The 15,166-nt window shown below is 37.1% G+C and overlaps 2 protein-coding genes across 5 annotated transcripts; both read left to right on the forward strand.

Moving 5' to 3' along the window:
• The first annotated feature begins 1,846 nt into the window (after positions 1–1,846).
• On the forward strand, positions 1,847–10,901 carry LOC131242947 (kinesin-like protein KIN-12D). Of its 4 annotated transcripts, none has more exons than XR_009169772.1 (4): positions 1,847–2,216; positions 2,769–2,991; positions 3,787–3,953; positions 4,479–4,594. XR_009169772.1 is itself a non-coding variant. In XM_058241942.1 (4 exons), exons 2-4 carry the CDS (start codon positions 10,190–10,192, stop codon positions 10,722–10,724), a joined length of 336 nt encoding a protein of 111 aa, XP_058097925.1. In that variant the 5' UTR covers positions 1,847–2,216; positions 9,961–10,189; the 3' UTR covers positions 10,725–10,901. The 4 variants fall into 4 exon arrangements, 3 of the variants coding, with proteins under 3 accessions (XP_058097925.1, XP_058097923.1, XP_058097924.1); XM_058241942.1 differs by lacking the exons at positions 2,769–2,991; positions 3,787–3,953; positions 4,479–4,594 and adding exons at positions 9,961–10,366; positions 10,461–10,562; positions 10,668–10,901; XM_058241940.1 differs by lacking the exon at positions 4,479–4,594 and having other exon boundaries at positions 3,787–4,074.
• LOC131242948 (uncharacterized) lies at positions 6,175–7,808 on the forward strand. The gene is made up of 2 exons (XM_058241943.1): positions 6,175–6,911; positions 7,370–7,808. The coding sequence occupies exons 1-2, from the start codon at positions 6,705–6,707 to the stop codon at positions 7,550–7,552; spliced, it is 390 nt and encodes a 129-aa protein (XP_058097926.1). The 5' UTR covers positions 6,175–6,704; the 3' UTR covers positions 7,553–7,808.
• Positions 10,902–15,166: the final 4,265 nt, after the last annotated feature.

The following is a 15,166-nucleotide window of genomic DNA, read 5'->3' on the forward strand; positions in this document are numbered from 1 at the left end:
AAGGCGACCCGAACAATGTTTGAAACCAGAACGGAGACTCTTTTCTGCATTCAGTTTGCGTTTAAGATGGAAGCTGTCTCTGTTTCTTCTTCCCAAAGCAAGCACTCCCCCTCTCTAGCACTACAAGAAAGTAGGCCTTTAGCCTCAATTTTTAGCCTCGATTGAAAAAATGGAGGCTAAATGTGTTTTTAGCCTCGATTGTTATGGAATTGAGGCTAAAAGTTCATTTTTCGCTTCAGTTGTGAACCGAGGCTAAAAGTCTACTTTTTAGCCTCGGTTGCATAGTAACCGAGGTGAAAAGTCTACTTTTAGCCTCAATTGCATAGGAACCGAGGCGAAAGGTTTACTTTTAGCCTTGGTTGCATAGGAACCGAGGCGAAAGGTCTACATTTTAGCCTCGTTACATAGGAACCGAGGTGAAAGGTCTAATTGTTAGCCTCGATTGCATAGGAACCGAGGCGAAAAGTTTACTTTTAGCCTCGGTTGCATAGGAACCAAGGCGAAAGGTCTAATTTGTAGCCTCGATTGCATAGGAACCGAGGTGAAAAATCTACTTTTAGCCTCGATTGCATAGGAACCGAGGCGAAAGGTCTAATTTTTAGCTTCATTTGCATAGGAACCGAGGTGAAAAATCTACTTTTTAGCCTCGGTTGCATAGGAACCGAGGCGAAAGGTCTAATTTGTAGCCTCGATTACATAGGAACCGAGGTAAAAATTCTACTTTTTTGCCTCGATTGTATAGGAACCGAGGCGAAAGGTCTAATTTGTAGCCTCGATTGCATAGGAACCGAGGTAAAAATCTACTCTTTAGCCTCAGAGTTATATAGGAACCGAGGTGAAAAGTCTACTTTTAGCCTCGATTGCATAGGAACCGAGGCGAAAGGTCTACTTTTTAGCCTCAGTTGCATAGGAACCGAGGCCAAAGGTCTACTTTTTAACCTCAGTTGCATAGGAACCAAGGTGAAAGGTCTACTTTTTAACCTTAGTTCCATAGGAACCGAGGCGAAAGGTTTAATTTTTAGCCTCAGTTGTATAGGAACTAAGGCGAAAGGTCTACTTTTTAGCCTCAGTTGCATAAGAACCGAGGCGAAAGGTCTGCTTTTTAACCTCAGTTGCATAGGAACCGAGGTGAAAAGTCTATTTTTTTAGCCTCGATTACACAGGAACCGAGGCTAAAAGTCTACCTTTTAGCCTCAGTTGTATAAGAACCGAGACGAAAAGTCTACATTTTAACCTCAGTTGCATAGTAGCCGAGGCCAAAAGTCTACTTTTTAGCCTCTGTTGCATAAGAACCGAGGCCAAAAGTGTACATTTAAGAATTTTTTTTAAAAAAAAAATTGAGAATATTTAAAGAATTAATAATTTTTAAAATTTTTGACAATTGTGAAAAAATTGAGAGTTTTGAATTTTGAATTTTGAATTTTTTTAAGAACTAAGAATTTTTTAAAATTTTGAGAACTTTTAAAAAATTAAGAATTTTTTTTGAAAAACTAAGAATAAAAAAATGATAATTATGAAAAAGTATGATTTTTTTTTAAATTGAGAATTTTAAAAAAATTAAAAATTTTGAAAATCTTTGAAATTTTTGAAAAAAAAAATAAGAATTTTGAACTTGAGAATCTTGAAAAAAATTAGAATTTTTTTTAAGATTGAGAATTTTCAAATAATTAAAAATTTTGAAAAATAAATAAAAAAGTTGAAATGAAATCGGACTTCTTAGCCTCGATTGCATAGGAACCGAGGCCAAACATCTGCTTTTCAGCCTCGTTAGTATTGGAACCGAGGTCAAAAGTCTAATTTCGAAATATAAATTCGCAGGCGCACTGCTTTTTCCCCGACTCGAGTGAGAGAGATCTTCGTTCTCTTTCTAGGGTTTTCCCTTGGGATTTTCACACCTCGATCGTCCATCCTTTTTTTTTCATAGAAAACCCTAGCTCCGGCTCCTCTTCCTATACTGAGATTCTCCAACGCCGCCGCCTGGCGCAGTTTCCACCGAAGCAGCTAAAGCAGAACCCTTCCATGGCAGCGGAATCCGTTGCTCCGACTGCAAGAGACCTCCCGTCGAAGGTCTTTGGGACGGAGACTCCGCTGGAAAAGCCCCGGGGTCGGGTTCTCCCATCCAGATGTTCAGCAGATGGCGATGCTGGAGCTTGGACCCTCTCGAGCATAATGCAGAAACTATCCAAGGGAGATGAACTTGAAAGCTCGCATGATCGGTATGAATTTTCGTTTCTTTCGTCGGTGATAGGGTTTCTGCTTTGAGATGATTGTAGATTTAGCGTTTCTGAAGGTTTATGATTGTTTATGGGGCTTCATACATGCTATTGAATTCGAATTTGAGTGCGGATTACAGAAATAGGAATTCGTTTTAAATCTAGATTGTTAATATTGTTAGTTTGTTCACATCAATTTGATAGCACCGATTTGGGATACGTTGTTCTCACTGAAAACATGGAGGGCAAAATCGACTGGCCTTTAGAACGGTCCAAGGCCTATTTCTTATTATAAAATAAATAGGCCAATATAGAGTGAGCTCTGTTCAGTCCAAATTAGAAAAATGTGTTAGGTTTTTTTAATAATTGTTTCCTTAGAGATCCTCTGCTTGGAGTGAATTTGGAGAAAAATGTGGCTTTAAAGCAAGATGCAGCCCACGGTAGCATTTCAAATCCCAACTGTATATTTGGAGTGGATCCACGTCAAGCCTCATTTGTTTTAGAGAAGAAAAAACCCATGTTTCTTTCTAAGAAATGGAGAAATCTTCTTTGCAGGTGTAATGCTTGCACAGAATTCTATGTCCAAAAGGGCATTGGCTATCTAATTGATGAGGACTCAATTGAGGAATATGAAAAGGTGGCAAAGGAAAAGAGGAAGGAGAAATTGGAGCAACAGGAAGGAGTGGAGTTAAATTTTCTCAGCAAACTTGGTCATGTCCAAAAGATTGAGATTCTGAATGGCATTGCTGACATGAAGAATGAGCTCAGGTCCTTCATGGTATGGGTTCTATGTTCCGAATTTCCTGTTTTTATATGTGATTTTGTCTGTAATTCTGAATTCTTATTTTAAAGGGGCTACTATAGGGGAGGGCCACAAATTTCATTTTCTTTCATCTGAAATTTCTTTTTTATCGGTTTATGGTTTATGGTTTAGAGTGCATTTGGTTGCATCAAATATCATGAAATTTCATGATTAGGTGCAATTAAATGCACAGCTAGTGAGAAAAGGGAAGTGCCATTTTTAGGTCTTCCATTTAATTAGTATTGAGAGTTTGCAGAGTTTTAGATCATAAGGATTTGAAATCAGTGTTGATATTACTTCAGATTACAGGTAATGCACTTACATCTTTTTGAAAATTTTATATTTGGTGCTATTTGTTAGGGTTTTATAGGGGTGGGCCTCATATTACTAGCTTAGGATGCTTATGAGTGTGAGGGTGTTGAATCTGCTGGTTTTGCATTAGTCTGATGAAAACAGATGAGTTCTTGCCTTTACTTGACATCTTATTTATTTGAATAAAAATCAGGGGCTATCTTTCATGAATTTTCTCAATTGTTTGCTTGTAGATACTAATAAGAGTGTTAGGAAAGAAACCAATGCAAGAAGAAAGAACACAACAAAGATCTACATATGATAAAAAGGACTAAAAAAATCAAAAAGAGGCCAACACCTGCAAGCTGCATCCCTTTTCTGAAGTATTCAGACCCTCTTTCTCAGCAGACTTGCATGAAAAGATCCAGGGAAAACCATTTTTTTTGTATTGTTTATTATGATGAAAATGCTTTCTTTCAGTTTCTTTTGTTTTACAGAACAAAGGTATATTTCAGCAGTGGGTGGTCCAGGCATGAGAAGAGATGGATTGAGAGTGGCATTTGAAGGCTAGAATTTTTGCAATGAAGTTGGCAATGAAATTCCTGAGATGGGAAGTCCTAGAGCAGCTGACTGTTTTGATTTCTTAAGTAAGCTCAAACAAACATTTATGGTTTCAAAAATGTATTTCAAGCTCAAAACCAACAGAGAAAAATCTTTATGGTTTTTGTCTATGACTCAATACTGCATTTCAACATCCCAATAAACAGACCAAAAAAAAAAGAACTAGTCTCTTTCTGTGATGTCAAAACTGCATTTTAAACTCAAAAGCAACATGCATGAAAAAAAATCCTGTGGGTTCTTTACCAATTTCAAAACTGCATTTTAAGTCCAAAACAGATGGATGATGGAACTTTCCTATTTCCTAGGATTTCAAAACTGAAAATGGAATGCAAAGAAAATTCTTTGTTGGTTTCTTTCAATGATTTTATAATTGCATTTAAACATACAAAAGAAGCAATCTTCATGGGTTTCTTTCTACGACTTCAGAACTACATTTTAAGCCTAAAACAAACATGCAGAGAGAGTTTTTCATGGTGTTTTCTTCTTCATCTTCTTCTTTTTCTTCACATGCAATCCTCATCACAGTCTTTGTTTCTCTTTCAATTGAGCAGATAATTCTTTGGAGCATAAAGTAACAGAAGAACAGAACAAACTTGGGGTAGGAAAATCATTCCCAGGTTTGAACCCAAAGGCTCTGAACAATCTAGACCTTAATGTGATCATTTGACATAGCTGTTCTTAAGGGAAAATCCCAACACATTAATTAGATATACTGCATTTTTACATACATGTATGGGTCATGCAGTTCAAACTTGGCAAGCTGTCATTTAGTCAATTCATTTGCATAGGATGTCTTTTATATTCATGATACATTGTTACTGGATTCCATGTTCAGCATTTGTGATTTTATTGCCTAATCATTTAACTCTTGTTAGCTATGAGTAAAGAGAAAAAAAGGAACTCCATCATTTTAGCTTTTATACAGTCATATTATAGAAAGAAAGAAAAGAAAAACTTATTGTGACCCACTTGTAAGTTATATCATGATGCTTCTGCCAATTTTTATTTGTTGTTGTTCATAGCAATTGTGTTGTTTCTTTTTTCCTTGTAATTTCATTCATGTATTTATTTTGTTAATTTCTTCTTCCTCGTCTTCTTATGTCTACTACTGATCTAGTCAACCTCAATCCAACTCAAAACAAAATCATAGTGAAACACAATTAAACTTCTTTGATACCATTTTACATGTTAGAAATATCAAAGCACAAGAACATTTTATATTAAAAGAACTTGAGAACTCTACAAAAGGTTAGAGCTCTGAGGTGTACAAACCGCTACAACATGGCTGGCTTATACAACTTAGGCCCCCTGAAATCAACGAGTGTCTTCAGCTATTCTCTATGAATCCAGTGGGGATTAAGCAACAATGTAATAATAAAAACACATACTAGGCAAATTTAGGAATATGTTATGTTTGTGTTCTCAATGAGCTTTTACTTTTGAGCATTTTTCCTTTCTATTGCTGGGCGATCCATGCTTTTAAGAATCTTATATGGATTTTCATACATTGAAGAGTCTTAATATTCGCACATGTATTAGTCTCATGGTCCTTCTTTTTTTTTTTTTTGTTTTTTTTTGTTTTAGGTAAGGGAGCTAACTGCTTTCTATTCTAGGGGAGTTAATTGTTGGACGACTGAAGCTTTAGTAGCAATCCAAGAGGTATGGGAACTACAAAAATATTGTTAGGAGCATGGATGGCCAATTTGTCATTGTTGTTTTTTGCAGCTAAAAACTATTTGAAGTCTATGTTTCCTTTCCATTGGCTGAAATGCTATTCAATGATTATTCTTCAACTTACGATCCCGAGTTTCTTTGTGGTTTCAAGTTAAGTAGTTATGCTTCCAACTCAAGGTATCCTTAGTAATGGTGGTAACCGTCCCTCGTTACGGTGTCGTAACGGCTGTTATGGAAAAATTAATATTGGATTTGGGATATCCTTTGTAAGTTTTAACAAAACTAAAACGAAAGACAAATGTACATAGCTGCCACATGTACACTTAGTTTTTTTGAGATGGCAATCATTCATGGTGTGGATGTTTAGGGGTTTTGTAATTTAATTAGGTGTCGTGCTCCCTTAGTAGTAGCTAAGGGATGTGTTGGTGACTCTAGAGGAGTCCTGAAGCCTTGGCGACCAATTTATACTAGAATATAAGATAGTAGCAGGACCTAAAAATCAGGTGAAATGGGAGGCGTGCATCAGGTGAAACACATGTAGATAACTTGGCCTAAAAATCAGGTTGGTCTGTTTCTCTGGCACACCACATCTCTGTTGAATGTGGACCATTGACATTCTTTTTAAACCGTCCATTGTGTTCATTCATGTGTGTGGGGCCCACCTGATGAGTTAACTGGCCTGATTTTTTGGGCCAGGTCATTTGATGGTGGGGCCCACCTGAAGCACGGTTTGTATGTTTCAAACACTTGCTAGGTGGGCATATGTGGCTGGGTTGGAGGTGCTCATGGGCTTTGCAGAGCTCGGTTATGTATAGCGAAACAGAGATTTTACTTGTAATGTTATGAGGTTTTTACCTAAGGGAATGTTTGGATATGTAGAATCGAAGGCAAAAGAAAGGAAAAAATGATAATTTTCCAATGATGATTTCCATGAGAAGTATTGAAACATGAATTCCAATTTCAAGTTCTTATTTCGGTAGCAAGTGGAAATCTCATATTCCTCTCACAATGCTCACCTACTTTCTTGTGCCAAGAATCCAAATTATGGAGAAGTGCAATGATTTCTTGGTGGAATCCACCCATTTCTTTTCTATCGAAACAACATGAACCATCACATCAAAGGAAAACCCTTTCCCTTTCGCTGTTTGGCATGGAATCCATGGTTGCCAAACATGGCCGAAATGTTTCAAATGGTTGATGTGTGGAGAGGATGGAGTCTCTTCCAAGCTTTGCTTCAAACGCTGAAGAGAATAGCTTCTAAGCATGGTGTCTCTATCCCTATTGTTGCTATGAAATGCATACTAGATCAGGTAATTTCATCTTGACCACTAATTCAAATATCACATCATTTATTCCTTCCCAATTATAAATTTGAATTAGCTCTTGTGATGGAGTTACCAGAAAATGTTTGATAGAGAATGTGTGACCTTTTGTTTGATGGATCACACCTATTGGTAACCTAAGTCCTTCATCTGAAGGGGCCCATCATGAGATGGGCTAAGCCCATGATCACAGCCATCTGATTGGTGGCTTGAAATATGGACAATTACAGCCATTGCCAGCATTGAAAATTAGGGTAAACATGAATTCCAATTTCAAGTTTAATTGGGGAGATTTTGTAGAACCTCCTACCCCTGATGGGCCAACCATATGAATGGTTTGGATCATCAAAAGGTGGTGTGCACATGTCCACTTTATCATTGCATATTTCCTCCTTGCAATGACTCATTTGGCATGCTTTTTTCTTTGGTTGTATGGGAGCTTGCAGCAAGCTGTGGCGGGGTCAATGGTAGGTGTCAGACTCGGTCTCTCCGAGCATATCCAAGATACGAATGCTGTGTTTTCACTTGTTTTGGACGATGATGATGCAAGCAACATCCAAGAAATATCAAGGAAAGGGAAAGATCTGCTTAAAATGATCGGCGATTGTGGTGATGAATACAGGCGTTAGTACATACCATATTAAGTAATGCACCAGCACATGAGTCCCAATCCGCATTAATGTAAATACAATTATTTTTGAGGTCTGATTGAGTACAAACATTTGTAAGTTATTTATTTATTTGTGGAAGTTTGTATCAGGGAGATTTTATGGATCTCCTTGAAATTGCTGAAATTGTTCAAGTGTAATATTGTCTGAAATTATCATCCAAATCATTGAGAGCTGTACATTTCTGAAATGGGCAAATGATACGGGTTTTTAGTTATTTATTGTTGTTTTTTTTTTTTTTTTTTTTTTTTTAAATTTTTTTTTATACCATTGCAGAACTCAAGAGGGAGACTGATGAGTTGCGACGACATATGAATGAGCGGGTAGAGCAACTAGTGGAGGAGCGGATGAAAGAACAGATGGCTAAGCATCTAGAGCAAATGGAGCAACGGATGACAGAGCGAATAACGGAGCAGATGGAGCAACGGATGACAGAGCGAATAACAGAGCAGATGATGGCACGAATGAGAGATACTATGAACTCATTGGCTGCAACAGACCAAACTTCGAGCAATGTACTAAATGTAGAGGCTGACTCAGTATCCACTCCTAGGGATAGACCTGAGGCTGAGGGACCTCAGTCGAAGGTTCCGAAGAATCAATAGGTAGTTTTTTGCTGAGATTCATTTATGTGTTATCTTTTACATATATATTTATGTTTTATTACATTTCATGAGTTTGTAGTTCACCATCATTGAATAGTTGGTCCTTTCTTTTTCAGGTCAAGTCATATTTATGTGTATTTATGTGTTTGACATGCAAAAGAATCCAAGGGCTGTCTTAAAATGAGGGTTGCAGATTGGAAAAAGGTGGGCCATACTTTTTTGCTTCATGCTTTGTTTGCTAATGAACTTGGAGATCTAGGAATGTCTGATGGTTTGAACTATGAGAACCAAATTGCTGTTGGATTCTTGTAAGTAAATCACTGCCTTTCTGTCTTTTGTAGTTATTTAAGAAAAATGTTTAGGCATTCCCATGTGTGATGCACATGCAATTTACTAGTGTGTGCATGCTCACACACACAGTACAATTCCACACACATGGGAAACAAAGCACAATTCCTGATTCTTTTCAACTTCTTATCTTGAAATTACAATATATATATATATATCTGGTTCTTTTACAAAAATTAGAGAGTAGAAACTCATATTCATGAGTCTCAAATATATTATTAAATGTTTTGAAAGAATGTTTAGATCCTAAAGCATATTCTTACACTGCAAAAGTATCATATATCTTTTGTTAATATTCGCTATTTTCCTGAGCTACTGTGCTCATTTTTCTTGGATTCAGACTGCCTTTGCATTTGGCAATATCTTCATGCAGTTTAGTGTCTTTTGGTCATTTGGCAAAGAGCTTGGTGTTTTTGGCTTTAACATTTTAATATGTTTGCTTAATTTTAGGTGCCCATGCTTCATTTTCAGGTATTGGTCTCCAATATGGATGTTCTACTTTTGATTGCTTTACCTCTTGTTTGATTTGGATTTCGTCCAAAAGGTACCCAATGGACCAAGCCTGATCAAAATGGGGTCGAGTATGCGTTGTATCGTGTCCTACCATCTTGGACATAGTTAAAATCAGTTTGGTACTCCTGTATTTATATTTTTTACTCTCTTTTTTTTTTTTGAAAGTTTGGGGTATTTATAGATTTGTTTTAATGCAGGATTGTGCAATCTCCTATCTCTGAAATTTGTTTTGATCAAAACAGCAGTACTGAACAATCTGTATCTCATGAAAAGGTTTGGTCTCTAGTATTTATTCAATTGTTGCCAAAACTGCCTTGTCAGTCTCATCTAATGTTCTGGTACTTGTGTCTCAATTCTGCTCTTAACTCATCTAATGTTCTGGTACTTGTGTCAACTGAATGTAATTTCCATCATGATTTCTTGAACGTTGGCCTTGGAACAACTGTCTTTTTTTATTGAATATTGGTTGTGGAACAACTGTCTTTTTTATTGAATATTGGTCGTAGAACAACTGTCATTGTCTAATAAATTAGCACAGATTTGTAAGTTAAAAAGGTTTATAAAATACCAATTGAACATTGGCCTATTTATCCTGTTTTCAGATGGTTCCTTTTTGTTCAATATTATCTCTTGGGCTTGGAATTATAATAAAGAAATTCAGTTGTGCATTCTTCCTCTACTTAACCCGAGTTAGATTTGTGCAAGACTTTGTTCTTTTTCGATATGGTAGCTATAGTTGGTGCAATAAATGACCTGATGAGATACTTGCGCAAATGCTTCCTGTGCTCCATTGAATTACCAAAATTGGGAGATGCCATAAATGAGCAAAGGGTTGCTCTGCATTCTTCTCTAGAGAAGTGTTATGTATTTTTTTTATAAATGTGGGTTCTATATGGGTTGTAGGAATTCGGATGCCAAGAAGACATGATGTTCTGTGGTGTGTTTGATGGCCATGGCCCTTGGGGACACTGTGTAGCAAAAAGGGTCAGAGAATCGCTGCCATCATCTCTGCTTTGCAATTGGCAGGAGACTCTTGCTATGAGCTCAATTACATCAGAATTCCTTTTGGAATCTGATAAAATGCTTAATCGATTTGACATTTGGAAGGAATCTTATTTGAGAACTTATTGAAATGAGTGATTCACTTGGGCAAATGAATCATAACCTTGAAGGTTTGAAGAGTGATCTGAATGAAGTTACTAAGGGAAGGGATTGCCTTGATTCTGAGGTACTTGTCTTGAAAGAGCAGCTAGAAATGGCACAAGCTGTTGCTGAAGAAAATGAAGCAATTGCTATAGAAGCTCGACAGGTGCTTGCTAATTCTTGTTATCATTACCTTATTTCTGATTTTTTCCCCTACTTGTGTCATGTTTGATTCTCAATGTTTTCCCTTTCGATCTCAGATGGCTGAGGCAAGGAAGAACTATGCTGAAGAGGAGGAGGTGAAGCTGTTAGAGAAGTCTGTGGAAGAGCTAGAATATACTATAAATGTATTGGAAAACAAAGTCAGCTCATCAATGGTTACTGGGATATATTCAAAACGTTTCCTGCATTAGCTTTAATTCACTTAAAAGTTTTCTTAAGTAGCTTTTACTTTCCATTTCTTTTAGGGGGAGCTTGTCAAAGGAGAGGCTGAAAGACAACGGTTGCAGAGAGAGGAGAGCTAGAAGGGGACCCTACTGAAACAGTTCATGTGGAAGGCTATGTGGCAGTTCATGTGCATTTGTATCTTGTTTTGAAAACTTTAAATAGACCATTAATTATTTTGTTGATATTGTGTTGATTGTTGTCTTGATGAATGTTAAATGGGTGAAATATGCACAGGTTCAATCATTTGTTGATTATGATATTGTTAGCTTTGGTTGATAGAGAAGTGAAGTCAAAAATCGAATTTAGCCTCGGTTGATGCCAACAAAGGCTAAATCTATCTGTAGTCTCAGTTTTGCCTCAATTACCTAAACTGAGACTACAACTCACGTGGCTAAAGGCTTTAGCTTCGGTTGTTGAGAACCAAGGTTAAAAATAGATTTAGCTTCAATTGGAGGCAATCGAGGCTAAAATTTGGATTTAGTCTCAATTGGAAACAATGGAGGCTAAAATTTTGATTTAGCCTCATTTCAAGAGAACTGAAGCTAAAAAGGTCTTTTAGCCTCAACCGAGGCTGTAAAAGTCATTTTAGCCTGTTTGAAACCAGAACGGAGACTCTTTTCTGCATTCAGTTTGCGTTTAAGATGGAAGCTGTCTCTGTTTCTTCTTCCCAAAGCAAGTACGCGACCCAAGTAGGGTCATTCTCATCAGATCTCAGCCCTCAATATGGGGATAATCTTCACCATCTAGTAATTCCATATGAATCACAATACATCCAAATCCAGCATCTGCGTGCAATTTCTTAACATGTGGACTGATTCAAACGAAAACTTAGAAGATGGATTAGAAAGCTCATCTAAACCGTTCAAAACAAAGGTCCAACGTGTGGGAGGTTTTTTTTTTTTTTTTGAAAAAAAATAAAATAAAATAAAAAATTCAAACCGGATTATAGGAAGGACATGGATTCAAGAAAGATGCTGGTTTATCGGGTTTCTTGCGATCGGTTGTGGAAAACCATCCGCAGCACAATTCCGTGGAACCCACTACCAAAAGCACCTAGATCTCTGATTTCTTGGTACCAAAAGCTTTCATACACCCATCAGAGGCGTCTAGAAGTTTCACAGTGAAAAGATAACTAATGGTGGGAAATCTACCATTAAAGTGTGTTTTGTCTCCTACAATTCGACGCCAACCGTGCGATCTTATCAACATACAATTTAAATATCAAAGACGACTAATGGGTGGAACTCACAGACATTAATAAACTTATAGAATTTCATCAGGAACCGTTGGGAGAAAACCCACCAAAACAAGTCTGGAATCACATTCAAAAAACAGCCGTGCGCAACCCTTTCTGCACGCTGAATAACACAAGCCGAGTCCCTCTTTACATGCCTAGATAATACTTGAAACCTATAAAATCCCTCCTCCCTTGTGTGAGAAAGGAGAGCAACAAAAAGCCTATTTGAAGGGTAGGAAAAAAAAAAGAAAAAAGAAGAAGAATATAGAGAGAGATTGAGCGTGGTCGAACAGCAACTCGATGAGTCGCCAATCCGGGTCTAGATCTGGGTTAGGTTTCCCCAACGACAATGGTGAGTTGTTGTTTCAAGTTTCTTTATTAAAATCATTAGATAAGATTAAGTTTTTATTTGATATTTAGATTTTTAAACAATTATATGTAGGTTGTTTAGAATCGAGTCATACCAAGTCGACTCAGCAAGTGAATTGTGCTAAAGTTTGAGTTTGGTTGGCTAAGGTTAATTGCTAATCAGGGTAATTCTCTCATCTATTAAAAACCCTATATTAAATTCATATCTAAAGTGTTAACTTGGTAAGCCTAATCTTAAACCTAGATCTGAGGCCAAATCCTAGCCTTTGATCTTAAGCATATGAGCCATTTAATGTGGCGATCTAACCATAAGAATTGTTTTAAATCATGTTAGAATTCAATTCTATGGTGTACATACAAAACTCTAACAATACTTGAGAGTGATTCCACGTTAACTGTGAGGAATTCCTTTAAGCTTAACTAATTTATATTGATTTATATATTACTTCTCTTATTTTGCCTAGTAGGATTTTTACTATAATTTCTATGAAAGTAAGAGATAGATTACTGTGAATTTTTTATCGATACGATAATTATGTTTAAGATATAATTTCGATCATACCAATTCATTTATTTCTTTGTTGATGCATATGATGTATCGAAGGTCTCACAACTAATGACTTATAGGTATTTATCGTGGACGTAATGCACCCCGGGTAGTGACCTTCTTAGTCGATGCATAAATCATTGGCTTTGGTTAGTGGTACATACATGGATGTAAGTAATCCATGGTTGTGTGCTACATCACCTTAATGAAATTGGATGTCGCAATTAGTCTCTCATGAACAAACCGTGTTATATGATTCTTTCAATCGATGTGTTGTATTGCCTCGAGGTATTACGTAAATCCACAATAGTGTCGGACATGTCGATAAATCTTCGTAGTTACGAGATGCATAGCGAGTTAGATTTTTTTTATGAATTAAATTCTACAACGTGGTTGTCACAATATTTAATGAGCCGCACACGCTATGCCATGCATGCATTCATGTAAATTTGATTCGTATATTCACACCCCACATAATGATGGAATACGAAGTGAATTGGAACCTTTATATTGTTCTTATGATGAAGTACTTGAATTATAGTTAATTTTAAAGGACAACCATCACTATGAGTAGGGCGTTGATCCTCTCTAACCATACAAATGATACAGATGACGTATAGATTGAAGATATGGGTGATGACCTCCCTACTGAGGATTATTTTGAGCAATGAAGGATAATAACATTGATGTTTAAATTTTAGTTTAGTTTTAAAGACGTTTCATACAACAGATATGAACTTTTGTAATGAACTCCCACCTAGGAAAACATTTCACGTTCAGTTGAATTTTTACATTTAAATGGAATAAGATTTAATGTGTGGTTGGTTTATTCTTGTGATTACTTTTATGAATGAAAATGTATGTGATGAATGCAAGGTACGAGGGGTTATATAACATCCTGAACTTTTCAATACCTGAGTATTGAAAGTTCTTGAGTGTTACCATAAAATTTAACTTACTACGTACATGTGAATGATACCAATCTAACCATTATAACCTTACATCTATTCTCCAACACAAACCCGATCGTTGGGAATAAATCTCCATTCATAGATCAAGCAATCCAACCGTTAGTTTTAAAGATAGACCACTACATCATCAAGAAACTCAAATTTTAGGATTCCAAGTACCTTGATAGAACAACCGCGTTAATCAAACCATTCATTGTCAACATCAAACCTCAAATCATTGAATCCACCGTTTATTAGGCCGCGCCACTCTATGTTGAAACCCATTATGTAACCAGATAATCCATCCATCAAATTATAATAACAACCAATAGATGTATTTTAGGATTGACTAAGAACCTTTAGGAAACGTGAAGGTCAAATTTGAAAATAACACAACCATTGGATTAATGAGGTTATGCAAATAAGAACCGAATCAGTGGACCCACCGCTCACAAGGTCTAGGACACCCAATGTGTAAATCTTTCAACTAATTGACTCAATTAGGCCATCACACCACTAAAACCACCGTTGGTTCCCACTTCAATAGGCCCTTGGACTATTTAGACATCTGACGCTCAGATTTAGAATTGATCAGACTGTTGAATTGACGGTGATCAATAATGGAACTCAAGTTGATTGAGTGTGACCCACCTGAGTTTTAGACCTGCCTGATCTTTGGCCAAGGACTAAAATTGGACCCAAGGAACCTAATGGTTAGAATAGATTTTCCTACGGATGTTTATTGGCCATCTAACCTGTTAACTATCTAAGAAGGGTCCGGATGAATGAGATACATAAATATCAGCTTGTTCACGAATGAGGGTCCACTGTAACGCTTATATACAATCCCAACTGTCGAAGGTATGGCCCCTAGCAGGAGACTCCATGATGTATATGAAAGAACCACACCATCCATTCACCCTAACAGCTTATTCTAGTATAAGTCTAAAAATCAGATTAATACAAGACTCAAGTGTGCCGTACCAGGTGGAATAATGGTGTCTACCATTGAAACCCTTTTCTGGACATGTTGTGATGTTTGTTTTACACGTAGCCCAACCTTTTCTGGAGTCATTGGGTCCACAATGATCCGGCCAACAGAATGGATGGACTGGATCTCTCAAGTGGGCCCACCTCGATCAAAAAAAAAATAAAAAAAAATTTAAATAATGGAGCAAAGGGACGCCGGCGTCCAGAGGCGGATTTCCTCACTGGGCACGAGCAGGGGTCCCACTGGCGAGACCCACCACGCTGTATCTGTTTCATCCACGCCATCCATCCATCTGATCCGCTCATTTCAGACCATAAGCGTCCGAGGGGAATCCGGCTCTCAGGTGGGTCACGCCACATAGAAACAGTATGAATTAAGCACTTACGGTTGAAAACTTCCCGTGGGCCACCTTGAAGATAACATGT

Source organism: Magnolia sinica, chromosome 4 (genome assembly GCF_029962835.1).
Source record: "Magnolia sinica isolate HGM2019 chromosome 4, MsV1, whole genome shotgun sequence".
In the NCBI taxonomy this organism is placed as follows: Eukaryota; Viridiplantae; Streptophyta; class Magnoliopsida; order Magnoliales; family Magnoliaceae; genus Magnolia; species Magnolia sinica.